The 14,292-nt window shown below is 41.6% G+C and overlaps 1 protein-coding gene across 3 annotated transcripts; it reads right to left on the bottom strand.

Annotated features, from left to right (window-relative positions):
• Positions 1 to 1,619: 1,619 nt before the first annotated feature.
• Positions 1,620 to 7,728, bottom strand: LOC115139434 (transcription cofactor vestigial-like protein 2). Of its 3 annotated transcripts, none has more exons than XM_029676799.2 (4): positions 7,378 to 7,728; positions 5,350 to 5,620; positions 4,145 to 4,621; positions 1,620 to 3,669 (listed from the first exon to the last, which is right to left on the bottom strand). In XM_029676799.2, exons 1-4 carry the CDS (start codon positions 7,462 to 7,464, stop codon positions 3,626 to 3,628), a joined length of 879 nt encoding a protein of 292 aa, XP_029532659.1. In that variant the 5' UTR covers positions 7,465 to 7,728; the 3' UTR covers positions 1,620 to 3,625. The 3 variants fall into 3 exon arrangements, with proteins under 3 accessions (XP_029532659.1, XP_029532660.1, XP_029532661.1); XM_029676800.2 differs by having other exon boundaries at positions 1,620 to 3,525; positions 7,378 to 7,725; XM_029676801.2 differs by lacking the exon at positions 7,378 to 7,728 and adding an exon at positions 5,721 to 5,935.
• Between the last annotated feature and the right edge of the window lie 6,564 nt (positions 7,729 to 14,292).

Raw genomic sequence — 14,292 nt, 5'->3', positions numbered from 1 at the left:
TATATCTGATTCTGTTTGGAACAAAAGAGTATGACATGTTGCCGCACTAGCATTTGATTGATTGATGCCAGTAAGCAGTTGGCCTCCCTTGATAATTAAAAAATATATATATTAGCCAATCAGCTTTGAACTGAGCTCAACTGTGGGTTGTCCTGGCACTGCAAAATGCCCCCCAAGGGAGGCCAGTTCGGCATTGGCTTCACACCAATCAAATCACATCCTAAGCTAAACATCTTCATTGTCGCTTTTCCTAAGCCATGGGTGGAGATGGGGATTTGGACTGGTGGTTTTGACTAAATTCTCTGTACAGGCCAATGATTATGATGGCAATTCTGATCTAACCATAAATTAATATATTTTGTCACTGGCCTGAGACGATTGAAGTTCAATATGTAGTCTAGTAGGCTCACGTTAACTAGCTAGCTAACTTAGCTGGTTCATTTTTGACTATGCGAGGAAGTTAGGCTAGCAAACATTTTAGCTAGGTAGCCTATGAAATCTAAAAGCATACTGTATGACAGAGCCATAGACCGTTTTTCCAACATGAAAGAGAGGAGGATAGGATTGGCATTCAACCAGTCTACAAGTAGTATGAGTCAACTTTTCTTTTTTTTCTTTTTTTTAACTTGGGCACGCACACAAACATACACAGACAGAAATAAGTACCATGGACATAATATTTAGAAACATTGATTGGATTAAATTGTTTTTGGTATCTTTGTTTTCAGTGTACTAAACTAAGCATATATAGCTTTGCTGATTTGATGTTTAAATGCTTAAGTTGAGATGGTGCTGGAATAGCGGAGGCAGTGCTCCTGTTGTCTTTGTGCTGACTTGCGGTAACTCCGTGGTAGCTCATTGTCCCGCAGAGGCTGAAGGTCACGCACAGTGACAACTGGAGCCAGATCACACAATCCATAAATGGTGTTTTTTTGGATAATGTTAATGACAGCTCCGCTCGATCTCTATAGCAACCAACAATTTCCAAGTTCTTGCCTTCAGTTTATGCGTTAACCTCACAAATATACCTAATAGAGACACGAAAGGCTATCGAGTGTCCCGTCGCATGTTCCGAGGACCAGCCTGCTCGCACGCTTTGCAACAGGTCCGAGTCAGACACGTGGTGCCGATGGCATGGGAACAAGACTCACGTTTTCCATATGAACAGTTCTGGGTGGCACACTCAAACAAAACATTGGTCTGTTATTGCCTACACACCAATCTATTATGCTATGCCCTTTTTTCATAGTAGGCTATATATCCCATTTAAACAAGCAATTGTTTTTACCCATGATGTCGCTGAATAGCCCACACTTTGATGTTAGGCTACCAATAACAATTATGTTATAAGAACACACACACTAATAGATTTAAAACGCATCAATAATTTTCCACTTAGCCTAGATGCAGTAATTAATTCACCCAAACACTCCATGTAGCCTATTTTACCTGCCAATTGCACATCATCCCCATTAACTGCTAAAAACAAAAATGTCTCTGAGAATATTCCTTTGTTAGAGGTTCTCCGGGGAGTGAGAGACCCTCCACCTCTCTCTTGTCATTCATCACTTTTGCCAGAAGCTGATATGAATCTACAGCTGTCCAGTGCTAAACTGAAACACAACCAAGAAAGGGAACACAATGACAGCAGCCTCACACATTATTTTTGTTTGAATGGTCTTTTCTTTCCCCGATGTCCTTTTCAGTCCCCTGATTCTTATGACCGTTCCATTGCCTTTTCTCCCTCCGATCATTAAGTTCTGTGTTAATTGTGGCCTGTTTGTATGTAGCCTTTTGTATGTCTTCGAGGAGAAAAGTATGTCCTTGGAGAAAATAGAGACGGTGTTGAATATAGTGAAAGAAATATCCCCTGGCCTCTTACATTTGAACATTTGAGTCATTTAGTGACGCACAGTTGGAACATTCATCTTAAGATAGCTAGGTGGGACAACCACATATCACAATCACAGTCCATTTTTCCTTAATAAAGTAGCTCTTCTCAAGAACATCTTAGTTGAATGTTCTTGAATACTATTCTTCCAGACAAGGTCAAATACTATTCTGTACAAATACTTCATAGACTTTTTGCTGGTGTTCGGTATTGAATGCTCTTTAGAAATATGTCTTTACATTGACAAGTTGAAGCATCAGCATTCAGTATCTACAAGAGAATGATTCAAGGTTAATGCAAACCCCAGTACACTGACAATGCATTAGTGGAAGTTAAAAATTGAACACCTAAAGGAAAAGTCCACCCCAAAACTATCTTTTGGTATTTGTTTCATTAGTCCATTGTTGTCATATGATGCAAAACACAGCATCACATGATGCAAGTTACACCATAGGGGATGATTTCTGTATTTTGAAGGTTACATATCTTGAGAACTTGATTGCTGACAAGTAAAACATTTGTCAACAATGGACTAATGAAAAAAATACCAACAGTTTGGGGGTGGCATTTTCCTTTAAGTTGTGCTTGCAGATGGCTGAACGATATCTATTTTGTACACATATCATTGACGAAACTAACCAGAACTCACATCAAACAGGATAGTTTTCAAATTAACTGTCTATGAAATTGTGTATTCTATAGACTACGCATTTTATCTCTAAAGTTGAGTTTTAATCACATTGTCCCATTGCTTTATAATTACAGGCTGAGGCATACAACACATTGACGTTACATTACAACTGTATCAAGAAAAAATACTTTAAAAGGTCAATATATTAATATGTTCACAATACAATATACCATGGATAATGACTGTTTGATTTTGACTTTGCTTTATACCTGGGATGATTGAAAAACAATGGGGAATAAGTACATAAAGATCACATATACTGTAGCACTGCCCAGATATGGCACACAGACATATATAGCACAGTTGTGCGTGTCCACTTCTGCTACCTCCTGTCCACCCCGCACCTCAAAATCACCAGTCAAACCAGTTGTTCCCTGTGGGTCGAGGTCCAGATTTGACAAAATGCTCAATTTATGAAGTCCAGGGCCCCTGGTCAAACACTGTGCAGTGACACTACAATTGTGTGTGTCCGTTGAGTACTGAAACAGTTGTCGTTGACAGCTGCTGGGGAGCAAGACAGAGTCAAATGGCTTCAAATAGCCGCTGCTCACTTCAGTCATGTTAGAGAATGCTCCTTTCTCTTGCTCCTCTCCTTTCATATATATATATATAAAAAAAACAATAGCAAATAGTGTTTTTCCAGTCTTCGAGTATGCTCTCGTCAAATCAAAAAATTTTACTTTCCAGTTTCACTCTTTTTTTCTTTTTCAACAAGTGTCCTCTTTGGAGGAAAGTGTTCAGTCTTGGCCAGATAACATTTTGTCAGTCACACCACAGAGCATTTCTGGCAAGCTGTCCAGCAAGTCCTGCATGGTTTCTCCCCTCCTTTCTCTTTAGTAGGAGAGAGTTTTAGATTCTCCCCTTTGTCCACTGCATTTCCAGCAGAGAGTATCCGAGTCATTTCAGCTGAGGATGTTTCCGCCACTGAAGGTGTAGCGTCGAGCTGCAAGTGAGATTAGAATCTGTTACAGAAAATGTCTGTCAATATCATACAGTGCAGAGAAACACAGAGGCCAGCTCGGGCCTGGGAGGGCAGCAGAGCTTTAAAACCAGTACAAGTCCTTGCTCTTATCCTGGACCTGCAGACCTGAGAGGAAAGAGAGAAAAAAAGAGAGAAAAGAAAAGGGAGGGCAAGAGAAGGATTAGGAAGAGGGAGACCAAATGGCTTATATGTAGAAGCCGGAAGCCCTTAAAGCAGAAAAGTGTAAAAGCATATTGCCTCCCAGGAGAAAGAAGAGACAGAGAACTCGACCTGTTAAACCCATAAATACGTTGGTCTTTCTTAGTGTTGGAGAGTGGCCTTGACAAGACAACTGTTTCCCCCCGGGGAGAACAAAACCCTGCATAATGTTATGAATGGAAGCATAACCCCCGTGTAAGGCGTCACACCGTTTCTGAACTTTTGCATTCAATTCATTGTAGAGCGTTCAATAGTAGTCATGAATGTTTGAGGAAAATGAAATTATGCAGGCTATTCTGAAGTGCACTTGGAACAGCTAGTCCTTTATGAAGAGTTAACACTGCATGTTGTGTGCTGTTGTTGTTATCGCTGTTGTTGTTACCTGCATCCACATTGAGGCCGATGCTCTGGCTGATGTCTGCCCCTGCCCCTGTGAACGCCCCAGTCCAGGCCGAGCTGGCTGATTCGCTCTTCCCAATGTCACACGGTGAGGCACTGGGTCCGGGGACAGTGGATGGAGGGAGCCGGTGCGGCCGGACAGAGGGCACCAGCAGAGAACTGTAGCGGGGGTCAAAGTGCGTGCCGTAGACTTCGTGCATGCTGGGTCGAGGGTAGGGGGAGCCCTGGGTGCCGATGGCCCCACCGAGTGAGTAAGAATGGTGGTGGTGGTGTGAGTGGTGCCAGGGCTCTGGGGTGGCCTGGTGGAGGTGGCTGTGTAGAGAGGCAGAGGAGTAGGGGTCCCCAGGGAAGGGTATGTCTGAGTAGGAGGATCCTAAGGCACTGCTCAGGGACGAGGGCTGGTACGCACTGTTCCAGAAGGATGGGGGGAAACTCCTCTGGCTCATCGGGAATAATCCATCTGGGAATCCACAGACACATTGAAATGCTCAATCACAGATCAATTAAGTGGTAAAGACAATGAATGGATCTGTGGGTGAGGATCGATAAGCCAGTTCCGAGAATATGGCAACAAAAAAAGCAACCAGGATCATTCAATTATCAATTCATTTGAAAGGATGAAATAAAGGAAAACATTATGAGAAAAAGATGCATGGATAAATATTGTGGTTGTCAGTTATTCCTGAAGGTTGATCAAAATTGGAGAATGGTTGGCTACATAATATTGGTCATATAATTACATTTTATATTAATTCATTAAGAGAGTAAAATGCAACAGAACAAATTATAGCTTACCAAACCCAAATTCCCCTACAATATAGTGAGTAAGTCTGAGCCCTTACATTACACAGAACAGCGTGTTATTATTTTCAACTGCCTTCCCATCAATGTTGTTTTACTTTGCGATTCCGTTGCGATTTTGATCCAACACAAATGAGAGTGAATGACTGCAGACTAAAACTGAAACTATGGGAGCAAAATAGAGGATTCGTTGATTTGTTCCAAAAAAATCCAGTTTAAAATTAAGTGTATTTGAGTAAGATGTGAACACAATAATATTAAAAAATATATATAAAAACTCACTTGCATGCAAGACATACATACAAGTCATTGTGATGAAATGAAACCGCGTGGACAGGTGTTTGGAGTGGTTCGGTGATCCTCTCCATGAGGTGGATGTAGACCTACCTCGTGCAGACTTGTTGCTAGCCGACCCGTGGACGTAGCTGGTTGGCTGGCTGAGGGCCCGGCTGAAGTGCTCGTCCACCACCGAGCTGATGTCCCCGTGGAAGTAGGTGAAAAGCACGCATCGCGAGTTCAGGTACTCGGCCTCCGGAGGGTGATCCTTCTCTCGCGCGCAGTCTTCCTCCTTTATCGTCGGCCCAGGGAGATTTGAGAACGAGCTGCCCCCGCTGATGCTCTCTTGCGCTTCTTGCATTTTGGAATAAAATGCCAATTTCTGAAACATCCGTTAAAAAACGTCAGAATTGAATAACCTTGACACGCATTTGATACGAATTCCTATCAAGGCAGTTACCAATTATCAATTTGAATTTCACCTGCACATAATCATTTGGTGGGTCACGGCCAGGCATTACCAAAGGCTACCCTGGAGAAATTAGGGTTAAGTACCCTGCTCAAGGGCACATCAACATATTTCAGCTCAGGGATTGTCCAACAGTTGTGCAATCGCGTTATATTGTGGCATCGGTGCGCTTTTTAGGCTATATTCAAAATGGCAGGTACTTAATACGTTTAGTATCCTCTCCTCATTCATAGGCCTACTCAAAGAGGAGGCAGTGGTTGGATTCAAGTTCAAAGCTATTCAATTTAAACCCGTGAGCATGTTAATTTCTTAATTATGAACCATCAAATTGTATTTGTCACATGCAACACGTTTAGACTTCAGAGCGAAATGCTTACTTACGAGCCCTTTCCCAACATTGCAGAGTTAAAAAGTAAGAACAGTTAGATGTATTTTTTTAAAGGAAATAGTAACACAATAAAACAACAATAACGGGACTATATACAATGAGTATGTCACCGGTAGATGAGGTAATTGAGGTAATATGTACATGTAGGTAGGGGTAAAAGTGACTTAGGCAATCAGGAGAGATAATAAACAGAGTAGCACCACCATATGTGAGCTTTGGAGCGTGTCGAAGTGAATCCCAGTATTCCCTTTTCTCTCTGCATACAACATTTAAAGAAGACGTTCGCACTATTTGACATTTGAAAACCAGCTCTCTGTGCAAACAAAGATCTGAATTTGTATATTGACTGTGAGGGGTTTTAAGAAAGTGGCACAGCTTTAAGAGGGCCTTAGCACCAATGCACGTCTGGAAACCGAATATCCCAAACGCCTTACAGGTTCTTGTGCATGCACAAGCAGCATTCATTTAATTTACAGATATGTATCACAGGATGTGCGCCAACGAAATCGTTACCAGAGCACGAATTACATTTTATGTAGAAAAGTGGACACGTCCAGACAAAATAATTATTATGAATGTAAAAAGTCATAAATTACAGCCTACAGATTAAAACAATAAAATAATAATAATTGTACTTGACGAACGATTAATAAAAGTTGCAAACATAGCCTAAGCCTATACTTTATTAATGACCCATAAGTATTTTGTATTGATTGGTTAATAAAGGCCTTGGCCTTTTCAATCTACATATTTGAATAAGCCTATCTAACCCATAACCTACAGATTGCAAAATATCCTAATTGAAATAGCAATAGAAGACGCAATCAAATTCAGTAGCCTAAACGGAAAAGTATGCAATAGCCTGAGTGATTCGATTTTGCAGGACAAGACCGAGGGAGAGCGATAGCCTAAGCAACTAAAACAAAACAAAAATATATATGTTATCAACTAAAAATATTATCACGCAAATTAGGTAGGCATCTGAATAACAATGCAAGGAGGAATGGCTATCATTATTTATTAAGGAAACATCAATCAAAAGTAAGGCTAATAAGTTCCTCTTAAATAGGTGTAACTGTAGGTAAGGAGGACTATTGTTTCCACAATCGACTGAAGGCTGTCATGGAGAATCATTTTGAGAGTGGACAATGCCAAAATACAGCAGGCCTGGATAAATCAAATGATTTATAATAATGCGCAATTCAAGTTTTTCATCAAAGTCTGACAAAACTTTCCCTGAACCAAATCTGCCAGTAGTTTAAACAACACATCAATAACGTACCTGGTGATGATATGGGCTATACGCTGCGGCAAAATAAGGCTGAGGTGGTGGACCATACACTTGATACATAACATCCAAGCAGCTCATGGCTAAAAAAGCGAATTCTCACGGATAGTAATTTGACGGAATAAGCAAAATCTTCATTGGAGATTGTAGACGGGGAGAGGTTAAAGTAACTTGGAACGTTGGAGAGCGGCGTTTCTATCCCAATTGCGCTGCGCGTCCTGCCTTCGGTCTTTACGCACCGTCAGTGCGACAGGAACGCGTGGCGGCAAAAGTAAAGACATTACACAGCCAGCCGTTTTGACGTGTCTCTGGACGAGCCTGCATCCGACCAATGAGGGAACAAAAGCACTTCACAACCAGGTGTATTTTATCCAAAGTCTGCAATAAACCTTTCATTACCGCCATGAGCTGCGTGATGCTAAATTAAGAACAATGGAGCCCTGCCAGATAGGTCACTTACTGGAGATCTTAGTACACCCAAAATGTTGACTGTAGTCTAATGTCATCCTGATATCAACTGTTACCTGTAATTCATTCCTTTGATATGCACCTGCATGTTACCTGTGTATAATCTTTATTATAGACCAATATGTTCATTTCATACATGTTATGTTTAATTTGTAGTCCAAGTACATTGTCCAAATTTTGGTAAATAACATGCACTTGATGTCAATCATTTCGAAACCTAAACCTTTTGAAAAAGTACATTTTCGAATACTTTTACAGTTTGATGGGCCCTGAATAGGAAACCTTGAAGCATCAAGCTTCATGGGTCTGTGGTATGCCGTATAGGTCTATTAATAACACTATTTTATGTCCTTTGCTAATGGAGACTTTAAAGATAATCCCTCAGTGTATATCAGGACATGCATCCTATACAACATCAGTATACTGTAGTCAATTGGGACAGTAAATTGATTCACCCAAATTCCACCCCCGAGTACAATAAGACTCTGAAATGTCAATATAAGGAATGTAACATAATGATGTTTTGTAGTGTTAATTAATTATGTAAACAGATTAAATACATTAAGGAGAGGAATGCAGGACTCAAACCCCACACTGTGCCACAATCCCTAGGTGGCCTGCCAGATTCCAAGGCCAGAGGTCAAACAGTTTGGTCACAATTTGTGTCGGGGTCGGAGTGCATTACATAGTTTGAATGATAAGAATCAACAACCACCTGTTTCTCATCAAATATTGGGAGGTCGACATTTTTTTCTATCTTAAAGTACAAATGAATTCTATCCATTTCCAATGACAGTTATTGCCAGGCACATCCTTGATTTTATTAGGAATCTGTCTGGAATGTTTGGTATTCCTGTCCTCTGTAAACACTTGGTGGATTCAGGTTCCTTCAACCAGCTCTGGCCAGAGAGATGGAGGAGGTCACACATTTAGATCATTTCACAACAAACAATAATGGCACTGGATTGAAGGCGCTAACATTATAGAAATGCTGCTCTAGTCTATTGTGAGAGAGGTAATGACAATTCATATGCAAATACTCTCTCTGCTTTCATGGTCATTGTGGGCGTGGACAAATGTTTTCCCCACCCTAATGATTTATTTAACCTTTTCAACAATTGAAGAGACACAAACCTATTTAAAAATTCCTACAAAATTGTCTGATGCTGGACAAATCCCATAAAGGAAATACAAGGTAAAGATGATTCTAGCCCTTTGATGGCTAGTTGGATAAGAGAGCGTCTTTGCACCCAATTATCCTTGTTGGCTGTGGCAGAAATATGACCATGGGGGAAACTCAGCCCTGTGCTGTGACAGGGAGAACCAGGCCCCTTACACATCAGCCCTCTTTAACACACAATTAACAGCTCAGCTCTGATTTCAGATGAAATCTGGCTCCCAGCATCACTGCATGGTTGGAGGTATCACTCTGGTCACAGCAGTGGAATGAATGCATGCAACACATGCTGACTTTACACTTCGTTCAGACCCGCAGCGTCATTGCATTTTGGTAAACCAGAAATACATTCATTTCCAATGGAATTCTGTGTTTGCCTTGCAGCAGTGCGTTCTGTGTGGTGCATAAGTTCAGATTTATCCAATGCATAAAATGGTATGCATAGACTTGTCCGAAATAGTAGCAAAAGGTGAATGTTGAACTTTTGTTGCGCACATATCCACACATTTTTTGGGATTACATCATGAAACAAGTTTGATTGCAGAATGTATTACATTGTTAGCATTGTCTCAGGTCTACAAACAAAGTACTCTGCATTTTTAGAAGGGCTGATTATTCCAGCACTTATTTAACTTATTCATACACTCATCATCTTTGTTCGTATCATAGTCGTCATCATCTTCATCAATATTTCAAATCTTTAACAGTTCACCAATTTTATTACATTCAAATGTCCTCGCTGGATTTTGTGAGAGGGCCTATAATTAAGCAATAATGCACGACGCAACACAGAGTGCCTGGATACATCCCTTAGCCGTAGTATAATGACAAAGGCCGACCACAGACCCCTGAGGTGCCTTATTGCTATTATAAACTAGTTACCAACGTAATTAGAGCAGTAAAAATAAATGTTTTGTCATACCCGTGGTATATGGTCTGATAGAGCCAGTCAGAATTCAGGGCTTGAAACCACCCACTTAATAATGTGATTTTTAGTGAGCTAAATAATTGACTTGAGAATTCACTGGAGGTAGTGAAATGGTCAGTAAAGACAGACAGGCATATTGTAAAGGGAACATTTAGGTGAAAGGGGAACATAAAAGTCTTCGACCATGATAAATGTATCTCCTTTCCTGCACATTATACTCACTCAGAGCTCAGCGCAACCACACCTGTCAGTCAGATAACATTACCATTTGCAATAACTCTCCATTTCGGATGTAACAGCTCAGAAACAATGAGGTGGTTTTATTTAGTGTAACTCGACATGGTTTGTATTTCAACACAAATAGTTTTTTTTTAGACAAGAAACGGAAGGTGAGTGTAAACACCAGGCTAATAGGAGCTAACTCGCCAAGACAACAGCACATTCAACACATCTAATGGTGGTAGAGAAGGAGTGGAAAGGAGGGGAGGTGGAGTGCACTTCACAGACTGCTTTTATTTCTTGTTGTGTTCAACACGGGAGCTGCCTAGACCAAGACTCGAGTCTAAAATCATTATTTGGTCCCCTGATGGAGAGGGATCCTTGGCCTTCCATTTAGGCTATAGGTAATCTGCCTGGGTACTGCCAAGGCTACTGCCAGGAGGGGTGTGGGTGAGGGGCTGAAAGGGGTGGCACACAAAGGCATTACCAGAGCAAGCCTGAAGTGATGGAGGAACGCAAACGTAGTGCTTAACGTAGTGGCTGAATGAGGGGGTAGGAGGCATTCTGCAAAATGATGACTGAATATATTGGTAGGACAGGCTTTTTCAGGTGTTTACAGTGTTAACCTAATGTCCAGTGTGTCCAATGTTTTAGTCCCAGCAATTAAACATTCATTATGAATTTTAAAAGTATTACTGTCACTACCTAGCTATTTCAGGAGCTCTACAAAAACATTTGCATACTTACAAATCAATAAACATGTTAACGCCTCCTCAAACTGCTAATATAGCTGTTTTCATATTTGACAACTGACTCCTTAAACCGAATGAAGAGGAAGGTCATTGGTAACAAACCGCTGTCATGACATGACTTCCATGTTGTCTATGAGGAAGGGTCATTGATCATCATTGAGTTTGTGGTCTTCTGTTCGGTGTGAACCCCTGCACACCATGTGACTACAGCAACTGTTTTAGAGGTGGGAGTTCCAGTGTGAAATGTGAAACAGAGAGTGTCTGTTTCAGGAGGGATATTGTGACACCTGTCCCCAGCCACACAGCCACACAAGGCCCAGCAGCGCATGAGCATAGAACAGGCACAGATTCCTCCAGGAGGTCACTAAAACCAGAAGGAAAATAGGTCCTGTGCTCATTATGGGGGTGCTTCAAAAATTACACAAGGTTCAGGGGTCATAGGTCAAATCCTAGGTGGTATACCATGGCTCTTTTGCTTGAGCTAATGATCATTTAAAATGTAATGATCAAGAAGAAAAGAAACCCCACTGCCATTTCTAATTACAGCACTTCATCTTCTTAACATGAGGCCTGCTACATCAGGGCCGGCAATATTATGACAATTAGGAAGCAGTGGGCCTGCAGTGTGTCTGATTGATTTGGCAGGGCTGTGACTATGTAGCACGACATGGCATAAGATAAGTGTGATACGCACAGTAGAGCCCCAGCAGCCCCTTCTCGTGGCAGAGACACCTGTTGCTAGTATTACTGCGATGAAGTCGTGGTTCGGCCTTGGGAGGAAATGTGGATATCCAAACACTCTTTAATGGCGGGAGCAGGGAGCATCAGCTGTGGAGCTTACATTCACACTGACTCCATTCATCCAGCCCATTCATTCCTTTGGACACGCCTGACATGAGTCTAATAGAATTTATTGAAAAACTACCAGGGGTGACTGAGCCAAGCCAATGCAAGCTATGAGAGGAAATGGTATGGAAACAATGTTGATTCAACCAATGTGTGCCCAGTGGGTTGCATGTAAGAAAGAAACAACAACTATGTTTTGTTAAAGGAACTGTAAATAGAAAGTCCAAATTAATACATATTTATCAAATAATAATTGTTATTTCATGATCAGCCTTTCATTAGACTTTCACCAGGGACTCGATTAAATCAGATCTGCTTTAGCATTGCATTTGTTTTGGTGGTGTGGTGTCTGAGGTGGAACTGAGTTCGAGCTGTCAAATCCACAAGCGGCTCCTTGCATTACCTTATCGCGGACATTATTCCATTGGACCACTTGCTTTAATAATCCTACAAATCCCATGTAACCGCGTTAGAAGTAGGCAATTCTGAAAATGTTTCCTCATTTATGCTTTTCGACAGCAGAAATAAGGACCAGCTGGCTATGATGGTCTATATTTTGTGTAGGTTAATGGTTTTACATTTGAGAGTCATCAGTCTATTTCTATCATTGACAGGACCTACACTTTCCATCACCATTTTGAATGCAGTAGGGATAATGAGAAGGGGAGTGGTTTGTGACACACAACAGGAGCCGCTCACCGATTTTTCAGCTCATACCTCAGTCACACCTCCAACACTGCCAAAACATCTGCTATGTGAATGTCAGCCAACGCGGTTTAATGCTCTATCTGATTGAATCGAGCCCTAGATTGCTAATTATTATTTTCAACTACATTTTTACAATCAACTAATCATAGAGAAACTATAATTTCACATTGGTCATTATGTAAAAATGTCCAAACAAGAAAACCCCTGTACTTCATTTCTTGAAGCCAAAAGGTACTTTCAGTGTTATTCAAACTTCCAAAAACTCCATTTAGAATTCAATAGAAATGATTATCAAACCAGGGAAAGCAAGGCCAGCCATTTCAATTAATATTTGAATAACTGTTCTGGGCAGTGATGTTTGGTTCTGAAAGGACCCTGTCCATGCCTATCTAGCAGAAAACCTTGACAATACAGGGACTATTTACTTACTGGTTTAGTGTTAAAATGGGTCTCTTATGTGAGGCATGATGACAATACGCCACCGTAGACACTGATTGAAAAATGCAATAGAGAAATAATTTTATCCGAGATTCATATGATACGACTGATTCTCAATTTTAGAGAATACAATTTGTTCCATAACTGTTTCATAAGGTAAAGCTAAAGGGCGTATTACTATTAAAGGGATAGTTCACCCAAATTACAAACAAAAAAATCCAACTTTGTTGAGCCACACAATCAATTTGAGATAATTTAGGAAGACATGATGCATGACAAATTGCTAATATAGGTACCATGACTTGCATTGAATTTGTGCCACAATTGCTAAAGCATTTGAAAAATATATATATGTCTCTGGGATACAAAACAGGGTAAGGAAACCAATATGTAATTTTGTATTTTGAGTGAAATATTCCTTTAACCCTCTGTACAGTGTGTGTGTGTGTGTGTGTGTGTGTCTGATGGCTCACGGAAGCCCCCTCTGCAAGTTCGCCACTTGAACTTGTTTGCCACTCGAAAGGTAAATAGGATAAAAATATTTCCTGGCCATCCAAGTGGTGCCATGCCAAGTTGGCGAGGGTTCAGCCTAGTGGCGGGGAAGGGAGGGGAGGGGCGTGGCAAATGTGTAAAATTGCCCCTTCCACAGAAACTCGCCTAACAACAACCACATATCACATCACATCACCCGGCTCCTGTTGCATATTGAAGTTGTATATTTTCCTGCCAGTTTTATGGGTGAGGTACATTTATAACCCAGGGTGAGGATGAGGTTGAAAGAGGTGGTGTGCGGGTGACCAGGGGGCATTTGGGGAGTAGTCTGGAAGAAATCGAGGAGAAAGATATTAGAGCCACATTTTCACAAGGGCAAGAAATTCCCCTTGCCTCAAATGTGTTTTGGCTCCGGGCCCTGCCCCTTGTCATAACCCTGGCAGTCACTGCACCTCCTATTTCTGGCAGGGACCTGAATACAGAGAGGGGCGAGCCCATTAGCAGTTAAAATTAGGACGGCCTGGTTGTAACAACACACACTCACCTCTAACAAAGACGTGGCTGGGATGGAGGAGTGCTGGGGCCGAGTGTCATGGTCATGTGCCATCCATCAGTACTGAGTCCTGTGATTCAAGAGACAGCTGGAGGCACCGGGCTGGGGATGTGAGGGGCAGAGGGAGTGTGAGGTGGAGGGTGTGCGTGTGTGTATATGGGTGTGTGGGGTAGGGGGGGGTAGTGAGTGTTTGAGTTTGGGGTATCGGGGAGTAGTGAGTGTGGGTGTGAGGGGTAGAGGGGTGTTGTGAGCGTGAGGGGTAGCGGAGTGTAGTGAGTGTGGGTGTGAGGGGTAGCTGGGTGTAGTGAGTGTGGGTGTGAGGGATAGC

This window comes from Oncorhynchus nerka, linkage group LG13 (genome assembly GCF_034236695.1).
Source record: "Oncorhynchus nerka isolate Pitt River linkage group LG13, Oner_Uvic_2.0, whole genome shotgun sequence".
Taxonomy (NCBI): Eukaryota; Metazoa; Chordata; class Actinopteri; order Salmoniformes; family Salmonidae; genus Oncorhynchus; species Oncorhynchus nerka.
This window is presented reverse-complemented; position numbering and strand designations above follow the sequence as displayed.